The sequence below is a fragment of the Anolis sagrei genome, chromosome 3 (assembly GCF_037176765.1).
Source record: "Anolis sagrei isolate rAnoSag1 chromosome 3, rAnoSag1.mat, whole genome shotgun sequence".
NCBI classification, from domain to species: domain Eukaryota; kingdom Metazoa; phylum Chordata; class Lepidosauria; order Squamata; family Dactyloidae; genus Anolis; species Anolis sagrei.
Genome location: NC_090023.1, coordinates 241,508,141 through 241,530,851, shown reverse-complemented (window position 1 = coordinate 241,530,851; position 22,711 = coordinate 241,508,141). Strand labels below are relative to the sequence as shown.

Genomic DNA, 22,711 nt, shown 5'->3' with positions numbered 1-22,711 from the left:
TTGCCTGGCTGACCGGACAGTAATTGTTTGGGCATCCTTTTTTCCCTTCTTGAAGATTGGGACCACATTGGCCCTCCTCCAGTCTACTGGGACTTCTCCCGTTAGCCAAGAACTCTCAAAGATTATTGCCAATGGTTCCGAAATGACTTCTGCTAGTTCCTTCAATATTCTTGGGTGTAGCTGATCTGGCCCCGGGGACTTGAACTCGTTTGAATTTGAAAGTTGTGGAAAAAAAATTGTATAACTTGCCACCTAGTGGCTTTTTAAAACATTTATATGAATCTGTTAGCCACTATTTCAGCAAATGTTTCAGCTGCCACTTGAGGCTGGAAACCAAGCATCCCAGTATGTCATGAAAAATGTTGAAGATGCCCTATGTGCTGCAGTATCAAATATTCAGCCAAGATTTAATTCTTTATGCAAAAATAAACAAACACATTTCCTGCTTCTTGGCAGGGGGTTGGACTGGATGGCCCATGCGGTCTCTTCCAACTCTAGGATTCTATTATTCTATCTCATTAATATGCTAATTTGCTTTAATTTTTCGTAAGTGTATTTTTTTTGTCATGTCAGGAGCAAGTCGCTTCTGGTGTGAGAGAATTGTCTGCAAGGACGTTGCCCAGGGGACGCCTGGATGATTTGATGTTTTTATCATCCTTGTGGGAGGCTTCTCTCATGTCCCCACATGAAGAGTTGGAGCTGATAGAGGGAGCTCATCCGCCTCTCCCCGGATTCGAACCTGCGACCTGTCAGTCTTCAGTCCTGCCAGCACAGGGGTTTAACCCACTGCGCCACCGGGGGCTCCTATAAGTGTAAAATGATATGAAGCAATACTTCTACGCCATCAACTTCTCTGGACTGTCCGTGTTGTCTGATTGCCGAATCACTGTCTCCCAAAGCAGCTACTATACCCCCAACTCAAGAATAGGAAACATAATGTTGGTGGACAGGAAAAGAGATTTAAAGATGGACTTAAACTTTAAAAACTGTGGCATAGACACCCAGAACTGGGAAACCCTGGCCCTTGAGTGTTCTAACTGGAGGTCAGCTGTGACCCTCAGTGCTGCATAATTCGAAGAGGCACAAATGGAGGGCGAAAGGGAGAAATCTGCCAAGAGGAAGGCACATCAAGCCAACCCTAACCAGGACCACCTTCCACCTGGAACCCTTTGTCTTCACATGCGGATCAAGATTAGGGCTCCACAGCCATCTACAGTCCCACCACCAAGACACTACACTTAGAGGACCATCATCCTTGTGCTATGAGGAATTGCCTAAGTAAGTAAGATATGCATACAAAATAATTGTTTTAAAATAAATTTCTGTATGATTTACTATAAATAAATGTTTGATTTGTATACCTATTTTATATCAATTATATAAACAAAAAAGAGATTGCAAGTAGGAAAAGTTTATGAAACCCTGCATCAGAGTCCCATCCAACACTCAAATCACTGTGCCACCTATTTGTAGTGAGTAGAAGTGTAGTTATTGTCTTGTCTGCTCTCCATTCTGATGACCTCTGTAGATAATGCAGAAGAGTTGTGTCTGCCACATTTTAATAATAAAAATTATGAGAAAGGCACAACAACCTACTCTTAAATAGATCCAGTGTCATTATGCATTAGCAATACTTCATGATGTAGAACAGCCATTTAGAAAAATCTGACTGTGAAAACCCTTCAAAACTGAAGCTTGCATTCACACATTTGCACATTTAAGCCAAGAGCCAAGTCTCTTTCTGGAATTTCCTGCTCACCCAATCAGGCAAAAGGCTGTGAAAAAAGGGAAGGCAATCATCAAATTACACAGAGGGTTCCATCTGTTATCTTAGACCACTGTTCTCAAGTAACACAGAGAGGAGATGCTCTGAAAAAACACTCTGCTCAAGCTTTTCTTTGAGACTATATTTTTATACTGTCGGTGCACTGTCAAGGGTTTATATATGCCAACCCCACAGAAGAAAGTTGTTTTCTGCATCGCCGGTGTGCTCTGTTTCGCTTGCGCTCTGGGCATTGCAGCAGCCGTTGGAACTCAGCTGTGGATCAGAGGAAAGATTCTCTGCAAAACTGGAGCACTGCTTGTCAATGCCACTGGGCAGGAACTAGATAAGTTTATTGGTGAAATTCAGTATGGACTTTTCTATGGGGAGAGAGTTAGACAATGCGGGCTCGGAGGGAGACCTTTTCGGTTTTCATGTAAGTAACAATGGCACCTGAATTATTTAATGCTTTCGTGCATGCTATCACGATGTGACAAAAAAGTGAATGAGCTGTCTCCTTTTAATTCCAAAGCATTCACAAACGCAAATTATAAAATTACATTGCTATAGTATGTCCTATATGATGCATCTACCAACATCTATTTAATAGTATTGTTGTGCCTTGTAGGTTGAAGGAATGGAATTGCACCCTATTCTTATAAATACTTTTAAAAATATAAATCCCACTGGATTCAATAGGGCCTACTTTCAAGTAAGTTTGCATAAGATTAAAGCTTTTTTTTCCACTCCTGTTTCAACTTTATGCTTTTTTATCATCTATTTTTATAAAGTGGGAAAGAGCATAAAGAGAAATAGGGATATTATCTGAAAATGCAGAACATGCAAAATTAACAGCACAATCTGATTTGTGTTTGCTTAGAAGTAAACCTATTGAACTCAGAGGATAGCATTTCTGGCAAAAGACATTCTATAGCTCAGACTTCTGGAGATATACTCTGAACAGAGGTAAGTCCCATTGCAGTTCTGTATATATAAGGAGATAGAAAACAATGGCTTATTTTGCTAAGCAATGGGTTTGTTGTGCTACTATGTTTCACTAGCTATCAGTACTGGATAGAAAATGGTACAAAATGACAGCTTTGTAATTTATCTGTTTATTTACCAGGAGCAATTATTGTTAAAATGGTCAGTGACACACTTGATGCATACAAAGTACTAAACAACAGTAAAAAAAAAAAAAGAATAACTTATGTCATCTAACAATTATTTTCTTAGCAAAAAGGGGGAAAGGGGGGGGGGGAGAAAGCAATCTACAGAGAAAAGTGCCACTTCCATGAGTCATTTCTGGCACATTTTCTGAACTGTAGATATAGACTTTTTTGCAGAGGTAGCAGACCAAATTCATTTAAGTTATTACTAAGGATTGCATAATCTAATTAAATTCTACATCTTCTATCAGCAGTTTGCAAGACATCTTGAAAAGCCCTCTTTATTACTTCCCCCTTGTGTCACGGTGTGCTGATCTTCTACTTCTCAAATGGCAGGTTGCTATGAATATTTGAAAGGACAAACCAAAGTAGAAACAGTTGCTAAACTTTGTTTTTGCTTATTTAGAAGTTATATAACAGCTTATGAAGCTAATAGAATGCCTCGCCAGTTATTTTCATGAGCTGCTGCACTAGGACTAGGAACTAGTGTGCATGTAATCCTAATTGATGAAGATGGCAATAACAGTGAAGATTACTAATATAATTACTATTAATTTAATGTTATTAATTGTCATGCCCTGTCTTGAAGGAGATCAGGAGGATCACTCTCCTGTGAGGAAGTTCAGAGTGAGACAGAGGCCCCATCTACACTGCCATATCATGCAGTTTGTACTGCATGATATGCTCAGTGTAGACCAGTGGTTCTCAACCTGTGGGTCCCCAGATGTTTTGGTCTACAACTCCCAGAAATCCCAGCCAGTTTACCAGCTGTTAGGATTTCTGGGAGTTGAAAGCCAAAATATCTGGGGACCCACAGGTTGAGAACCACTGGTGTAGACTCATATGGTGCAGGTTGAACAGTTCAATCTGCATTATAATGGCAGTGAAGATGGGGCCAGAGAGACTTGCTCTCAGTTCTTACTCAAGTATTTCATTGCTTGCTGGGGACTTGAACTTGGAACTCCTAAGCCCCAGCCCAATATTCTGGATAAATAGATGGATAGATGTTGTTGTTCATTCGTTCAGTCGTCTCCGACTCTTCGTGACCTCATGGACCAGCCCACGCCAGAGCTCCCTGTCAGCCGTCACCACCCCCAGCTCCCTCAAGGTCAGTCCAGTCACTTCAAGGATGCCATCCATCCATCTTGCCCTTGGTCGGCCCCTCTTCCTTTTGCCTTCCACTTTCCCCAGCATAATTGTCTTCTCTAGGCTTTCCTGTCTCCTCATGATGTGACCAAAGTACTTCAACTTTGTCTCTAGTATCTTTCCCTCCAGTGAGCAGTCGGGCTTTATTTCCTGGAGGATGGACTGGTTGGCTCTTCTCGCAGTCCAAGGCACTCTCAGAACTTTCCTCCAGCACCACAGTTCAAAAGCATCTATCTTCCTTCGCTCAGCCTTCCCTAGGGTCCAGCTCTCACATCCGTAGGTTACTACAGGGAATACCATGGCTTTGACTAGGCGGATCTTTGTTGCCAGTCTGATGTCTCTACTCTTTACTATTTTATCGAGATTGGACATTGCTCTCCTCCCAAGAAGTAAGCGTCTTCTGATTTCCTGGCCACAGTCTGCATCTGCAGTAATCTTTGCACCTAGAAATACAAAGTCTGTCACGGCCTCCACGGTTTCTCCTTCTATTTTCCAGTTGTCAATCATTCTTGTTGCCATAATCTTGGTTTTTTTGACGTTTAGCTGCAACCCGGCTTTTGCGCTTTCTTCTTTCACCTTGATTAGAAGGCTCCTCGGCTCCTCCTCGCTTTCGGCCATCAGAGTGGTGTCATCTGCATATCTGAGGTTGTTAATGTTTCTTCCAGCAATTTTCACCCCAGCTTTGCATTCATCCAGCCCCGCACATCGCATGATGTGTTCTGCATACAAGTTAAAAAGGTTGGGTGAGAGGATGCAGCCTTGCCGTACGCCTTTCCCAATCTTGAACCAGTCTGTTGTTCCGTGGTCAGTTCTTACTGTTGCTACTTGGTCCTTGTACAGATTCCTCAGGAGAGAGACAAGGTGGCTTGGTATGCCCATCCCACTAAGAACTTGCCACAATTTATTATGATCCACACAGTCAAAGGCTTTAGAATAGTCAATGAAGCAGAAGTAGATGTTTTTCTGAAACTCCCTGCCTTTCTCCATTATCCAGCGGATATTGGCAATTTGGTCTCTCGTTCCTCTGCCTTTTCTAAACCCAGCTTGAACATCTGGCAACGCTCGCTCCATGTATTGCTGGAGTCTTCCTTGCAGGATCTTGAGCATTACCTTGCTGGCATGAGAAATAAGGGCCACTGTACGGAAGTTGGAGCAGTCTTTCGCATTTCCCTTTTTTGGTATGGGGATATAAGTTGATTTTTTCCAGTCTGATGGCCATTCTTGTGTTTTCCATATTTGCTGGCAAATGGCATGCATCACCTTGACAGCATCATCTTTTAAGATTTTAAACAGTTCAGCTGGGATCCCGTCGTCTCCTGCTGCCTTGTTGTTAGCAATGCTTCTTAAGGCCCATTCAACCTCACTCCTCAGGATGTCTGGTTCCAATTCATTCACCACACCGTCAAAACTATCCTCAATATTATTATCCTTCCTATACAGATCTTCCGTATAGTCTCGCCACCTTCTCTTGATCTCTTCAGCTTCTGTTAGGTCCCTGCCATCTTTGTTTCTTATCATACCAATTTTTGCCTGAAATTTACCTCCAATGTTTCTAATTTTCTGGAAGAGGTCTCTTGTCCTTCCTATTCTGTTGTCTTCTTCCACTTCCATGCATTGCTTATTTAAAAATAGTTCCTTATCTCTTCTGGCTAACCTCTGGAATTGTGCATTTAACTGGGCATATCTCCCCTTATCCCTGTTTCCTTTTGCTTTCCTCCTTTCTTGGGCTACTTCCAGTGTCTCAGCAGACAACCATTTTGCCTTCTTGGTTTTCTTTTTCTTTGGGACGTACTTTGTTGCTGCCTCCTGAACAATGTCTCGGACTTCTGTCCATAGTTCTTCTGGGACTCTGTTTACTAAATCTAGTCCTTCAAATCTGTTCTTCACTTCCACTGTATATTCGCTAGGAATGTTAGTGAGATCATATCTAACTGGTCTGTGTATTTTCCCTGATCTCTTTAGTTTTATTCTAAATTGGGCAATAAGAAGTTCGTGATCTGAGCTACAGTCAGCCCCAGGTCTTGTTTTCACCGACTGGATGGATGTCCGCCACCTTTGGCTGCAAAGGATGTAGTCAATCTGATTTCGGTGTTGACCGTCTGGAGAGGTCCATGTGTAAAGCCGTCTTTTAGGTTGTTGGAAGAGAGTATTCGTTATACACAGCGAGTTTTCCTGGCAAAATTCTATCAGCCTGCGTCCCGCTTCATTTTGTTCTCCCAGACCATGCTTGCCTGTGATCCCTGTTGTCATTTGACTTCCCACCTTGGCATTCCAGTCTCCTGTAATGAAAATAATGTCTCTTTTTGGTGTATTATCCAGTAGTTCCTGCAGATCCTCATAGAACTGATCTACTTCTGCTTCTTCAGCAGCTGTGGTTGGGGCATATATTTGGATCACTGTAATGTTGAAAGGCTTTCCTTGCACTCGAATTGAGATCATTCTGTCATTTTTTGGGTTGTATCCAAGCACCGCTTTAGCGAATTTCTTATTAATTATGAAGGCTACTCCATTTCTTCGATGTTCCTCTTGTCCGCAGTAGTAGATCTGGTGGTCATCTGATGTGAAGTGGCCCATTCCAGTCCATTTCAGTTCGCTGACCCCCAGAATGTCTATCTTTAGTCTTGACATCTCACCAATAACAACATCCAATTTGCCCTGGCTCATAGATCTTACATTCCAGGTTCCTATGGTGTGTTGATCTTTAGAGCATCGGATTCGTCGTTCGCCTCCAGTACCGTCGGCCGCTAGCCTTCCTTTCGGCTTTGAGCTAGCTGCGTCATCACATCTGGGGCTAGTTGAACTTATCCTCTGCTCCTCCCCAGTAGCATTTTGGCCATCTTCCGACCTGGGAGTCCCATCTTCCAATGGCATACCGACATATCTCTGGTTGTACTGGTCCATTTAGTTTTCTTGGCAAGGATACTGGAGTGGTTTGCCATTGCCTTCCCCAGGGATCACGCTTGGTCTGACCTCTCTGCCACAACCGTCCCGTCTTGGGTGTCCCTTCACGGTTTCGCTCATGACATCATTGAGGTGCTCAAGCTCCAGCGCCCCGACAAGGCGGTGATCCTTTGCTGGAGAGATGGATAGATAGGCCACACAAAAGTTTGATAAGCCATGGTTTTGTGTTGGCTTGTCTCCGCTGTTTTCTTTAAAAATGAGTGAGATGTCCTTCCAAAGGAACCTTATTGTTGTTTTCTTTCTCAGATATTTTGATGCAAAAATATTATAGGAAAACTCTTTTGCCCAAGTTTTACCTTTGTCACTCTTCAAAGTAAAGAAGTCCTATTGAACATGATGGCATTGCAGATACTACAGGACCATGTGCTGCTGTTGCATATCAATTGGGAATCATAAAATTTTGCAGGTTCATGATCTTAGAGGAGACAGAAGTCCTTACAGCAGCAAGCCAAGGACTGAGAAGATTTGTGCTCTTGTGGGAAAAATAGGTTCTGATTTTGTAAAATCTGTCCAAATGAATAGGCTTCAGGCATCTTCAGGAACAGGAGAGAATGGACAAACAAGACAAAGTTATGTTTAGCACAAGAAGTGAGCAAATTACAATTACAACAGGACAACAGTGTTTTTGGCTGGGATTGGGCACATGATGTCACTCCCCTCTTGCAGCTCTCCTGGTGGGAGGCAGCCTGGGAAGTGTTTCTTTTACAAACACAAATAATCCATTAATGACCTCCTTTTGTAAAAGAAAGGCCTTCCAATGGTCTCGCCATCCTGCCCATAACTCAAGAGTGTGATTCTATGTGTTAAATCCTGCTGTTATCCTTCTGTAATAGCGAATTGCCTGCTTTGTGTGATAAATTCCAAAACTGAAGCAAAAGCATACTGTAGACAGACAAATGGCCCACTTAGCAGCGAATGAACAAGTTTTCATCATAATTAACCTTCTGCTATATTCCCTTTGCCTTATGGTTTTCTAACTGCCTCAAAACAACATCAGTGTCTTGTTGCTCATCTTTGTTTTCTATTTAGGTGCAGCAGCATTCTTAGTTTTATATTTACAGCTAATGTGTGGATGCTTTGTATCCTCTGATGCTCCATTCACAGAGAATCTAAAATGTGTGTAGATTCTGGTTGAAACGGTCTGTTTCCTGCCCCCCCCCCCCCCACTCTTCCACTGTTTGCAACAAATATTTTGGCATCAAATTACAGGAGGAGTGGACAAGTATGATGGTGTAGCAGCCAGTTTTCATCCCTGAACATCTGTACTGGACTTACATCACCCTAGAAATAATACCTAAAAGCAACCGGAACTCTACAGTTTTGACTTCAAGGTGTCTGAGTTGAGGGGAATGTTTAAGTATCAAAGGACACTTGGGGTGGGGTGGGGGGTCTGCCACCCCAAGAGGTTATGGGACCGACTGTTACAAAGTTAAGAAGGTCTGGAGGCTTTGGTAAGGTTGTCAGGGTTATAGGGAATCTCCAAATTGTGTTGAAAGACTCCACCATTTCACATATAATAATGTATATGACCAGGCAATGCCGTATTTAGGACAAATTGGGCTTTCTGCAAGTTAAGTTATGACTTACTTAGGCGATCCCTCGTTGACCAAGTAAGATTGTTTTCCAAGCTTGGTGTACTGGTGGTGGGTACGTAGGTGACTGTGGAGCCCTATGCTTGACCTGCATGTTTTCCCGTAGTGAGGGCATCAGTTTCCAAGTGGAAAGTAGTCCCAGTCTGGATTGGGCTTCCTCTTGGCACGTTTATATCCTTTGCCCTCCATTTGTTAAGAGGCCCCTTACTTGGGCCCTGAAGGAGGTAGGCTTGATAGGCCTATAATGCCTGCTTTGTGGCACACTCCCATAGACTATCAACACTATCATTATGTCTGGAATTGCTCAAAAATGGAACAACTTCAAATTTAGAATTGCGCCCCATAAGCAAAATCCAGAGTAACTTTTTGGCAAAAAGATCCCACCACCACCACCAGCAGCCAATAGGGCTGGTAAATTCAGCAGTGCAGCCAGGCAATCAAGAGTGTAGTCAAGTTGCCAAAAACATTGAGTAAGAGCACACAAGTCAGGAGAAACTGCAGTGGTCTACTTTTGCCTGAGTCTACTGGGAAGAGCTCCACCAAGGAAGGCAAAAGCCTGCAAGTGATGATTTGCAGGAGTCGGCTGCATGGCCCAGCTGCAATGTTGCTCAGCTTCCAGGCTGCCTCCTTCTGAATGGTTGGCTTGGGGGGATGCAGGAGGCGTGGAAGGACTGATAACACAGTGGCATCAATTGCCATCTGGGTTGGCTCATCCATCCTGGTGGCAATGTTTCACATGGCACACAGCACAAGAGTCAGGAGAGGCAGCTTGGAGTCAGTCATGAGTTGAATCAAGCTCAGCAGATCCCAGCCTCCACCACAATCTGGATGTGATCATTAGAGTCGTCTGTTAAGTAGGAAATAGCCTAGCAGGTGTCATAAAGGATGTCTTTATCTTTGTGCTTCAGGAGGTAGGTCAAGGAGGGGAAGATCTGCTTCACGGCGGACAGAGAAGTTTAGGGGTTTTTGTCTTGGCAGAGTTTGGACAAGGTCCATGTGATGTTCCTCCACAACAGCCCTGATCTGGTCATACATCCCCAAAGCAATGTTTGTGAGCGCCCAGGCAGCCTGGAGCTGCAATCATGGTGATGCAGGAAGTCCATCAGCTTTGGAATTATCCCAAACTCAATGACTGAATTAGTGGGTGGACTCTGTGCCCTGGGAAGCAGTTTAGTGACTACTTGAGCAGCCTTTAGTTGTAAATTGGAGTATCCAATTTTATGACTTCAGTAATTTCTTCCAGGGAAAGCTTGGCAACCACATTCTTCTCATCTGTCTCCAGAGAGACACTATCCTCTGCCGGAACAGAGATGTTCCGTCACTTCAAGACCTGCTTATTCTTTCTGGCCTTGCAAAGTTCAACCACAACTTTGATTCTTTGCTTCCTCATTACCTTTGCCTTTGTTTTTGAACTTCCTCACCTGCTGATTTTGCCCATTTGTGGTGGACATCTTCTCTACTATCTGGACAGCACACAGACATTGCTGGCAGGGTGAATAATATCCCTTGCACAGCCTTGCATCAATCACATGTGTCTGGGAAAGGCTATTTTTGCCATTTGCTTGCCTCCTCTGCTGATTTAAAGAGCAAAGTATTTTTGCTTTTTTAAAACTCAGGGCCCGTCCAGACAGTACCTTTAGCCCAGGAGCTTCCACAGCAAACAGGAGGGTGGCCAGACGCCATTCCCTGTAAACACAATGAAGCAATCTCTACCAATGGCAAAAAATGTGAGATTTTCAGGTGTGGGAATATCCCAGTACTTAGCCAAAAATCCTCATCTTTGAATATCTGTATGTCCCTACAATTGGAAATCATGAGAATTTTTTTATCTAGGTTCGTTCCCAGGTTTTAGATGTTTGTCCCTAATTGGTCAGTTCCTAAAAATAAGGTGACAGTTGAGTATAATATGAAAACTTTGTCTGTGTCCCAGAAATTTCATGAAATATGGAGGGCACATTTTCTCTGGACAGGACAAAGTTGTGGCCCCCTAGTCAACATTGTACATCTTTTCACAATAAGAGCAATTAGGAACAGACATGTATAACCCAGGAACAACACCCTGTTTGCACAGATGGCCCTGCAGCTTATATGACCCAGGAACAGAACTTATACAATAATTTGCATCTTTGCATGTTCACATGTTAAGTCTTTGTTTCAAAAAACCACCAAAATTTCTGGTAGAAGTCCCATGGCAGCCATCTTGGGAGCCTCTAAATTTCACAAAGAAGAGGCAAGTGTGGACAATGGAGGCAGAAATCCCGAGACCAACAGGTCTGTATGTGGACCCCTTCTGAAGTCCCGGGATTTTTTTGCCCCTGATTAAAACCTGAAATTTGCCACTGTCTGGAAACACCCACAGTTTGTCATAATTGAAGTATGCTTGAAAACTAGAGGGAAGTGGGAAAAGGAGAAAGAAACTGGAACATTTTAAAAACAGAGAGAATGAGAGAGGGAGAAAGTGGAAAAAAATGCAACATTAGGATTGTCTCTACAAAAACCGGGCAGTTCAAGGCTATGTTATACCCGTTTTATATCTTCTTACATAGTGCGCTGCTAAAGCTATTTTTCATTAGATTGAAAAACTGAAACATATTATTTCTTAATTCCCACCTACTCATTGCAGCAACAACAGAGGAAATCCTAGAAAATGCTCATTCTCATCTCAGAACTTTGACAATAAATAACAGGGCAACTCTAATCATTAAACAAAGCTAAATAGTTAAGTTGCTTCAGCCAACTGATTCTAGGTGGTATAGAGAATAGTTAATTGATTTTTATTGATAGCCTGCTTTTAAATGGCTTTTCTGTTAGCTAGATAAATTGATTTAGAGTACTATTTTATTTATTTATTTATTTTTGTTTATTTGTTGGATTTATATCCCACCTTTCTCCCAGAATTTTCTCTCTCTGTTTCTGGCACCAGAAAAAAACCATATTGACTTGAGTGATTTTTGGAAGTTATAGTCCAAAAGGGTTACTTGCCCCTAGTTCTGCTTATGGAGATAGAGAAAAGTAGTGTCAGTCTGAAATGTCAACTGCATTTACTTAGGAAAGAGGTTTGCTTATTTTTCATTGTTAACAGGATGAGCACACGCTTTCTTAACTTTATAGAAAATTCAATGGTTTAAATTCACCTACCTCCAAAAATATATAATTATCAGGCAACAGTAGTAATTTATTACTTCTGCAGGAATGCTCACATGATGTTACATTCTCTCTCTCTCTCTCTCTCTCTCTCTCTCATTCTTTCTGTGAGTTACTAAAAATGTCCCAGGAAATGGCACTGTTTTCACGCAGTACATATGTTTGCATTTCATTGCACTGAGGCACACAGCATGGCATGACCAAGAAGAAAGAGCTAAATCATCTGCCTTGTTTCTGTCCTGTGTTTGCTCCCATTAAGTGTTCTCCCTACCGGCCACTATATCTCATTTAATTGTAAAATGAATTTGCTCTGCCTGTAAAACCCATTCAGGCTCGGGAAGGCCTTCTGCTTCATTTACTCTGGCTCTTGTCAGTTTCTGGGTCAGCAGTTCATTTTCTAAAGGCCACTGGCACACAGTTTCCATTCGTTATAATGAAAGGCAGCTTTTGCTTCCAGGGCAACATTGCTGCAGGATTTTTTTTCCCTGAGAGACACCTATAAAACTTTAATGTTAAGTAAAAGTTCTGAATGCAGCTATCGAGGAAAATTGCATGTTTATATGTGGGAAGGCTGGCTGGATGCTAAGCAGCACAAAAGTGCATGTACAGTTTTAACGAACCAAAACATTGCACCAAGAAAGTTGGATTTTGCAACTGCATGAAAAATGCTCATCTTTCTTAAGGGGCAAGTGCATTCCAATGCAGGTTTCCTCATTTCAGTACCATTCTGTTCAATTAGGCTTACTTTGTGGTACACCAGTTCAAGATTGCAGCCTGCCAGTGCCATCCTGTATGTGTTTAGTTAAAACTAAATATTGCTGAGTCTAATAGGATTTGTTTCCAAGCAAATGTATACAGTTGCAGCCTTATCATGCAGTCCCTTATATACTCCAGTGGTTCTCCTTGTCCACTCATGTAATTTTCCTGCTGAGTTCATTGGAACTAATTTCCTGGTAAATGTGTGTAATGCTCAATCTTTAGTCTGGTTTAGCTAGAAAGGGAAGGTTATTTGTGTAGGTGGATTCCGTGTCAATGAGGCAGTGAAGCCACTATATATCTTTCCTGGAATAAATAATCAGTAACAGCAGCAAGCATTGCTTCAATATCAAATCTTGCTTGAAACCAGACTGAAGGGGATCCAGTTAAGCCGTCCTCCAAGAACATTGGAACCTGGCCAGTTACCACATGTCAGTCAATTTTCCCAGAAAGGGGTTATTAGTGATGGGGTTGTAAATCTCATATATGTCTGTGTCCAGTGAGGTCCTAAAAAGGCTCTTTCAAGGTAGCAGGAACCTTCTCCTTGGATACTTACTCACTTAGGTAATCCCTCATTGTCCGAGTAAAATTTTCCTCCAAGTGCGGTGTCCTGGCGGTGGGTACATAGGTGACTGTGGAGCCCTATTCTTGGCCCACATGTTCTCCTGCAGTGAGGGCATTGGTTTCCAGGTGGAAGGTGGTCCCAGTTGGGGTAACCATGACGCGGCTTCCTCTTTCTCTCTTTTGCCCTCCATTTGTGCCTCTTCAAATTCTATAGCACTGCTGGTCACAGCTGACCTCCACTAGAGCACTCAAGGGCCAGGGCTTCCCAGTGCTCAGTGTCTATGCCACAATTTTTTTAAGGTTGGCTTCGGACCCATCTTTAAATTTCTTTTCCTGTCCTCCAACATTCCATTTCCTGTTCTTGAGTTCAGAGTAGAGTAACTGCTTTGGGAGACGGTGATCGGGCATTCGGACAATGTGGCTGGTCCAGCAGAGTTGACGGCAGAGGACCATCACTTCAGTGCTGGTGGTCTTTGCTTCTTCCAGCATGCTGAAGAAATATTGTTCCACTAAATGGATCCACCTAATTTCTCTTCTACTCTGATACATCTTTTCAGCCAAGATGGGCAGATGTCAAGGTTGTGTTTATTGGGATAGACTGTTTTAAGTTTTCTATGTGGTGCCTGATAGAACTGAACAATGAAGACCTCTCCAAATGTAGTGTTTATTGTGAAGTCAATTTTTGAATGCCTGCAATTGTCTTTCTTCTCAAAGTGTCTAGCAAAATTTATCACAGCAGTTAACCAAGGTGTCCTTGTCTCTCTGAGCCTGATCCTACTTCTCACTGCTCAGAAATAACTGGATGGCTTATGTGAATGAACATCCTGTCAAGTAAACAGGATGTAACCAGGCCTTTGATATTTATGTGTGGGTGTTGCTAACATGTAGGAATGAGGATGATCTGTTTGTATTTTAAATAAATGGAAAGAAATAGGTTCTCCTTAAGGTTTCCATAAGTTAAGAACAACTTGAAGGCTCAAAACTATTAAAATATTTAATGCCATGATCAATTATTTACAAAAATGTTTAACTATCTACTTTGCATTTCATTTACATTTCTACACACAAGTTTCTTTGACAATGGAGTATCTTATCTAGCCAACCAATCTAATCAGAAAATAAAGATTTCCATATATAATTCAATGTTTTGTTTGCATGCCTTCAAGTCATTTTCATAGTTTGCCCTTACCTTCTTCTAAAGATAGTGTGATGGCCAAGGCCAAGCAAGGATTTGAACCCTCGTCTCCATAGTTCAAACCAATACACTAGTCTGGCTCTAATAATTCAATTTAATATGTGTGTATTTGTATTTGTTTATTTCCATCAATGATCAGGAAGAATAGAATAAATAAAATAAAATCCAAATCTATACAATACAATACTAAATATAGAATTACTAACAACATTAAATATAAGTGATTTATAGTATGTGTATATTGAACTTTCCTATTTGACAAAATAGATCACACAATTCAATAAAATCAGGTATAAAAGCAATGGTGGCCGAATAAAGGCATGCTGCCCAAGTCTTGGGAAGGGTCTGACCTTGCTGACTGACTGCAGCTATGCTTCAGGCACCCGTACTGGTAATTGACATTTTGCATGGTAGATAAATTTATTTGAAGTGCCCACATAGCTTTTTCCCAGCATGTTCTAACCACAGCCAAGCAGTTATCAGGAGTCATTTATACTGGTTTAATCATACCCCTGTGGACTGGAAGCAGGTTAGCTTTATTCTAAAACATCTGCTATCACAAACTGTGCAGACTTATTTGAAAATCACCATTAATTTGTAAGCCTAAATCACAAGCTACTCTATTTAAATATATTCTGGTTTGTTTAATTACTATACTCATATAATTAATAGATTTACAACTGAACAGGAGGCATACTTCACTCTCACAAAACAATAAAACCTTGAAAAACACACACACCCTATATTTAACTGATAATTTGGAAGTGAAAATGTTCTCCTGTACAGAGGAGGGTCATTAAAATGCTGCCTTCTCTCTCATCAAGGGAGTAACCCTGGAGAACCAGTCTTTGTCACGCTTTGCGGTATATCACTCCCAATCTGATTTAGATTGGGGAAGTTGTTGATCAGGAAAGTTATTAGTTAACCCTTTCGTTATTCCATTCCTCGGTTGTCTGTCACAACATCTCATTCAGATACATGTCATTTGGCCCTCCTAGCATTTATCTAAGATGAGCTCATGATCAAACCCTGGATCTTCATTTCAGAAAAAGGATAAACTGTGGTTTGCTTGTTTTATTTTATGTACACTGGAGCCAACATGTCTGTGGAGATTTGGTTCTGAGACCCCACATGGATATGACTAAGTGTGTATGATCACCCTCCCCCTATTATGAAATGGTGGTGATGTTATTCAGTGTTTTGGTTGCATGCTGCTGAACTTGCTGACCAAAACGTCAGCAGTTTGAATCCAGGGAGCAGGTTGAGCTCCCACTGTTAGCCCCAGCTTTTGCCAATCTAGCAGTTCGAAAACATGCAAATGTGAATAGATCAATACCTCTACAGCAGGAAGCTCGCGGTGCTCCATGCAGTCCTGCTGGCCAGATGTTCTTGGAGGCATCTATGGACAATGCCAATTCTTTGGCTTAGAAATGGATATGAGCACCAGCTCCCAGAGTCGGACAAAACTAGACTTTATATCAAGGGGAAACCCTTACCTTTACCTTTACACTAAAGCATGATCACACTTTAATAAACTGCCACCAGTTGAATGTGCAAATATGAAACCTGTGGAACTTAAGGGCCCACTGTATTAGTATGTTGCATATCATTAATGGGTTTCATTTTTCTATATAACTTCTCCCATAGATGAGCTTGTGTGAGGACAAATGTGAACCAGGCTGTGTACACAGACAGGGGCCATTCATGCCACCTAGTGGTTCATGTCCAAAAGTAGTATCTGTCGGGCTGCTATTATTTGGGCATCTGTTGAGCCCAAGTACTAGCTGATGGATCTTATTTGTGATTCTTAATCCTTTATTATTGTAATACGTTCAGCCTTGTTCTAAATGTATTTGCAATTCTCAGCCAGTTAGTTCTAGTGGTCCGCCAATGAACAAACTGGGATTACAAAGTTGTAGCCATAGCAGTTAAGGTGATGTAACTTTGTGATGTGAATTGGCCTTCAGCCCTGGTTCAGTTCTGAAGTAGTTTTAAATCCACATTTAATTTTTCCCCAACCCTGACAATGCAAAACAAAATCTGGGTTACAAAGTTCATATAACAAGAACAACAACAACAACAACAACAACATACTTCATTTATATTCTGCCCTTCTCCCCTAGGGGACTCAGAGCAGATTACAGCATTCACATCCATATACAATGAGACAGACAAACACAAACAAAACCAAAGGCTTTTCTTTTCATTTCCGGCTTCTGCAGGTGGTGCACATCTCTGGCTCTGGAGAGGTGCTTTTTTTCTCCATTTTCAAGCTGCGTTGTTACTTCCTCATTGTGTGTCTGGCAAGATTGCTTGGAGTGTCTTTTTGCCTTTTCCCATTGAAGCGGCACCTATTTATCTACTCACATTTTCATGTTTTCAAACTGCTAGGTTGGCAGGAGCTGGAGCTTACAGATGGGAGCTCACCCTGTCTCAACTGCCAACCTTCAGATCAGCAGTTCAGCCAACCTTCGGGTCTGCAGTTCAGCAGCACAAAGGTTTAACCCATTGCACCACTGTGGCCCCAATATGAGGAGGGATTGATTGTTTTATTTATTTCTTCCTGCTGCATAGTTAGAATCTCTTTAAACATGGTACAGATTACAGCACTTTTTTTAAAAAAGAAGTAAAATGACTATAAAAGCCACAGTTTTTAAAAACCAACATAGATAAAATGTTCAAGAAACGTACTGGCATAAAATCATAAAATACACTACAGATTAGAAGAGTAAAAAGAGTCACCCGAAACAGAAGCTAAACCAAACTAAGGAAACTAAGATGCAGGTCTTAAGAAATTGTGAGAGAAAATAAATAATTTGGCATGGCATTGAAAAGGCAGCAATATAGGCTCAGATAGGTCTCCCTGGGTGGAATATTCCAAAAGTTGGGGCCATCACTGAAGAAGCCCTTTCATGGCCACCCTCTGATTGTTGTATTGAGCAAGCGGCATTTTACTTCTTGACAAATTCATAGGTATCTGAATGTGATTATGTATAATATATCCTACTATTATGTCAGTACTACTATTTTTACACAATTCTGTTCTGCTCTCATGTGTACTCTATCTTACAATTTTCTTTCAGTTCTCAGTTTGAATTAAGTGCATGAAATCATTGCCTTGCTTTTCAAAGATAACAGCCTTTCCTAATCTGATACTCATACACTATCATTCACCAAGCTTCATGAATCTTTGGGATTCACACACACACACATTTTGTTTCCTGTCTAGACAGAAAAATAGTTTTGCATAATCTGAAAAATTTCATACTATTTTGGAGCTGTTTTGTACTTGTATGCCTTCAAGTCATTTCCAACCTATGGCAACCTTAACGCAACCCTGTATTGGGTTTTCTTGGCAAGCTATATAGACTTAAGTGTAGTTAGGCCGAATCAAGTGTAGCTGATGCCTTGTATCTCAATGGGACATTAAATCCATTCTAGCTTTTATTCTAAACTTTAAATACCATCCAAGGTATCCACAGAACCAATTCTGTGGAAAGGATTCGGCACCTTGGATAGATCCTTTAAAGTTTGGACTAAATCAGAGAGTGAATTCACCATGCCATGAACATGAAAGTCACCTGACTCCTCTAATAAACATATTGCTTGCTATGTCTTTTACATCTACTTTTGTTCTTATAAACCAGTGGTTCTCAGCCTGTGGGTCCCCAGGTGTTTTGGCCTACAACTCCAGAAATCCCAGCCAGTTTACCAGCTGTTAGGATTTCTGGGAGTTGAAAGCCAAAACATCTGGGGATCCACAGGTCGGGAACCACTGTTATAGACAGTCATGGCTACTCTGTTTTTGTATTCTCTTTGCATAAAGTTCTCAATCATTCCTTTTTCCTGTTCTCTTTTTTTAGTTTTTCCAGATTTGTTCAAAATTATCCCTGCAAGCATCCACGTTAGTGTCATCCTCTTCTGTTTGGTGCTATTAGTATTTGCCCTCATTGGAACAGGGTTCTTCATGTACAATGCTTTTGGCAAACCATATGAAACACTGCATGGTCCTTTAGGACTCTACCTATGGAGCTTCATTTCATGTAAGTCCTCTGGTACAATTTGTTTTGTTTGTAAACATTTTACCATCCTCCTATTGTCAACATATCAGGAACAGAAATAATGCTTTATCTGGAGATTTGGTGGGCATTGTGCCTCTTAAGCCTATTTTTATCAGGTTTTATACATAACCTATATGTTTATGTGTAAGTCTGGAAATTTTAGTTAAAAAATCAACGCAACAACCTAATTCAATTTATCCACAGGCCAGCCTTAACTCAAAAATTGAACTATCTTCTTGTCTGCTGTGGCTCTGTTTCTAACCTTTTATTATCTGAATGAGAAAAAGACATCCGTGGCCAAGGACTGCATTGCTGCTTTGGCCTCTCTACATAATGACCCTTAATGTCTCCATGGATCATATTAAAATCCATAATTTTGGCATCAAAATCTGCACTTGACTTATACAGGAGTACAATTTATACATGGATATATACAGTGTGTGTTTGTGAGTGTGAAATTAATGACATATTTGTCAAGGATGCCATCCTGCCCCTAAAGCAGTGCCTGTCATCAGTGATGGACTGGATGAGGGCCAACAAGTTAAAGGCAAATCCAGACAAAACAGAGGTACTCCTGGTCAGCTGGAAAGCAGATTAGGGTCTGGGATTACAGCCTGTGCTGGATGGAGTCACACTCCCCTGAAGACACAGGTTCACAGTTTGGAGGTGATCTGGACTCATCACTAACCCTGGATACCTGTCAACAGTGGCCAGGAGCACCTTTGCACAAGTGCACAAGCTGTGCCCATACCTTGAGACACCAGATCTGGCTATGGTAGTCTACATCCTGGTTACTTCCCATCTGGACTACTGCAATGTTCTCTATTTGGGGCTGCCTTTGAAGATAGTTTGGAAGCTGTAACTAGTGCAGAGATCGGCAGCCAGATTGTTAACCGGAGCACCGTAGAGTGAGAGGACTATTTTCATGCTATGGCAGTTCCACTGGCTGCCGATCTGTTTCCGGGCTAAATATAAAGTGACGGTCGTTACCTATAAAGCCCTAAATGAGTTCATCACCACTATCATGTTACCAGCTGCTATTCCAAAGGGGTTGTAATGATATTTCTATCAAAGTTTTTGAAGAAAGAAATTTATACTAGCAAGTTATTTGGAGCTATTTACTTCCAAACTCTAATCTCAGCCACAAACTGTTGTCCCCATTTGGTGACAATGGTATTTTAAAGATAAATAGGCAATACAACATCTGACATTTGGACCAATTGTCATCAAACATGAAAAATAGAAACCCAGCAGAGAAGGGCTAGTGTATAAACAGTGGCATGCAGCAACAATAGGCACCCTGTGTTGATTATAAAACTTTGTCAGAAACAAGCAAATAGTAATTATGTATTTTCTGATTCTTTTTCAGTTTCTTGTGGTTGTCTCATCATGATCCTCTTCTCATCAGAAGTGAAAATCCATCACCTCTCCGAAAAAATAGCTAATTATAAAGAAGGGGGATTTATTTTTAAAACTCACAGTGAGCAATTTGCAAATTCATTCTGGATCATCCTGGTGTGCTCATTAGTACACTTTCTGAACATTTTGCTAATACGCCTTGCTGGATTTGCATTTCCTTTTTCAAAGTCAAAAGATTCAGAGACAGCAAATGGAGCAGTCGATCTAATGTATTAGATGGCTTTTGAATCCTATTTTTTCTGCAATTGGGCACAACCAAACTTAAATGGGCTTCAAAGGCAATATAGTCCAAAAAACTCCACAAGAGAGATACCAGTACACACACATAATACATTAGTTAAATAACATTTGTATATGAATTATATTCAATCCTCAAATTACATTATTGAGTATGTGCTTTTTTCACTTAGAAAATACATGGTTGTTGACATAATGTCAAAGAATGGGTTGCATTAAGTGTATTATAGAATCCAAACTAGGTTTCTTTGTCCAGACATTCAGGCAAACCATATTTTTTCACATCTTCATTTAAAATCTCTTGATGTTATTCTACACACAGAGTCTAGAGCAGACATGGGCAAAATTGGACCCTCCAGGTGTTTTGGACTTCAACTCCCACAATTCCTAACAGCCTAGAGGCACACTATGTATTGAACCAGGATCTGTCAATTTAGATGCAATGGCAAATCAGTTTGCTCAAACTGCTGTTACCAAACCAGCTTCAAATCTTGATGATTAGGTCCTTCTTTTGTGGTAATGGGCATACTGGGATGTATTGGATGAGATCTTTTTAAGCATGAAAGCAAACATGAAAAAACAGGGAAATTCCAGACAGGAAACAATCAGGGCCAGCTAACACCTTCCAACAAAGGATTCCCCCAGGCAGGAAGCAGCCAGGCTTTGAATCTGCAAGGCCATTAAATGTCAAACAAAGTGGCCAATTGCAACATTCACACTTGCCTCCAGCAGACAAGAGTTCTTTCTCCCACCCTGGACATCCCACAGATATATAAACCCCATTTACCTAGTTTCCAACAGATCTCACAACCTCTGAGGGTGACTGCCATAGATGTGGGTGAAACGTCAGGAGAGAATGCTTCTGGAACATGATCATACAGACTGGAAAACTCACAGCAACCCCAACATGATGCGTCATGGTTGTTTATCTATCAACCATGATGCATCATGGCAAGCCATATTTTAATATTATGTCACAACTACTTAATTGTTTGTTTAAAATGACTAGAGACCTAGAAGAAAGCAATATGACCGAAGTAATGTAAGAAAATAATAGACCAAAATACGAACTTTTAAAATGGAAATATAGTTATTCCGATAATAGGACGGTATATACCTACATATGTAGAGATAGTGATATATTGGAATTGTTTCCCTTTAAAAAAAACATTTTGTGTACGTATATCAAAACAAGAAGAAGTCATCAAGCTCCTAGAAATTTGAAATAAGGCAGCACTGAGGAGAAGAAACTAAATTACTTAAATTTACCAGCTTAAGTGACATCCTGTATTTTACTCCATCAACAGAAGGAAGAAGAGCTGGACGCATGGAACAACCCCTGTTCCCAAAGTCATTCCAGTTTCAGAGTGAAAACATCAGATACCACCTCATACTTTTGTTTCCTGATGTTGAATTACTTCCAAACCAGTCAACAACACTAGCAAAGATGTCACTTATGTATGCCTAATGTCAACCTCTGCCAAAATGGAGTAAACCTAACATTTTTGGCCTGTTTTGCTTTCTTTGTTTTTAATTTTGGTATTCACATTTATAAGCTTTGATTTTAGAAGCAGGGTTCTGATTCTCTTGATGTGCAGATAGATGCTTTGAACATGAAATAAATTCTACTCTTCCTAACAGAGCACCTCAGTTGATTGTCAGTGGGAAGCATGGGCTAAGTGAAAGAAGAGAACATCTGTGTAGAAATTTCCAAATAATTTATTCAATACCTGTTACATTTGATATAAATGAGTGGGAAAATATTTCCCTTACTGCATCCCTGCCATTTCTTTCATTATGTCCTTACCTATTAATCTCACCTCTTCCAGTTTTACAAAGTAGTACAGTACACAGCTGTCTCATTTTAGCAATTTGGATCACATCAATCTGTATCGACCCAGATCTAATCCATTCTGATTTGGGCCTCAAATTCAAATCAAGACCCAACAATTCACATAACCAATCATTTCTCACTGATTTGAATTGGTAGTAAAGGTAAAGGTTTCCCTGATATTAAGTCTAGTCATGTCCGACTCTAGGGGGTGGTGCTCATCTCCATTCCTAAGCCAAAGAACCAGCGTTGTCCGTAGACGCCACCGAGGTCATGTGGTCAGCATGACTGCATGGCACACCATTGCCTTCCTGCCAAAGTGGTTACTATTAATCTACACACATTTGCATGTTTTTGAACTGCTAGGTTGGCAGAAGCTGTGCCTAATAGCAGGAGCTCACCCCGCTCCCCAGATTCAAGCCACCAACCTTCCAGTCAGCAAGTTCAGCAGCTCAGTGGTTTAACCTCCTGCACCACCAGGGGGCCCTACATTGAAAGGGTAATATATTTATAATTTTTTCACATGCCCATATATAATCTAGAGATATGTCAAGCTTTATAGAGTGGGTTGGACACTTCAGGCAGATAATTCAGATGTCTTAATCTATGTTTAAGATTGTGTTTGGCATTTGTAAGATTTAATGTTTTTCAAAGGCAACCCTACATGTATGCACACTGTTGTTTACCGAGGAATTTTGGCAATTCATTTCATACTGCTTTTTATAGCACCATTCCCTTGAGATCATTCAATAGAGGGTGCATCTACACCATAGAATTAATGCAGTCTGATACCAGCCATGGCTCAATGCTATCGAATCATGGAAGTTGTAAGTTTTTATTACAAGGTCTTTAACTTCCTCTGCCAAAGACTGAT

General features: G+C 41.0%; 1 protein-coding gene and 1 pseudogene across 1 annotated transcript; one reads left to right on the top strand and one right to left on the bottom strand.

Moving 5' to 3' along the window:
• The first annotated feature begins 1,745 nt into the window (after window positions 1-1,745).
• Window positions 1,746-21,517, top strand: CLRN1 (clarin 1). The gene is made up of 3 exons (XM_060767718.2): window positions 1,746-2,198; window positions 18,153-18,332; window positions 19,720-21,517. The coding sequence occupies exons 1-3, from the start codon at window positions 1,946-1,948 to the stop codon at window positions 19,983-19,985; spliced, it is 699 nt and encodes a 232-aa protein (XP_060623701.1). The 5' UTR covers window positions 1,746-1,945; the 3' UTR covers window positions 19,986-21,517.
• On the bottom strand, window positions 9,048-10,081 carry LOC137096543 (importin subunit alpha-5-like; annotated as a pseudogene).
• Window positions 21,518-22,711: the final 1,194 nt, after the last annotated feature.

Coding starts and splice junctions, on each gene's coding strand:
- CLRN1 (XM_060767718.2), top strand. CDS start 1,946: ATGCCAACCCCACAGAAGAAAGTTGTTTTCTGCATCGCCGGTGTGCTC. Junction 2,199..18,152: donor GAGACCTTTTCGGTTTTCAT/GTAAGTAACAAT, acceptor CTCTTTTTTTAG/TTTTTCCAGATTTGTTCAAA. Junction 18,333..19,719: donor CCTATGGAGCTTCATTTCAT/GTAAGTCCTCTG, acceptor ATTCTTTTTCAG/TTTCTTGTGGTTGTCTCATC.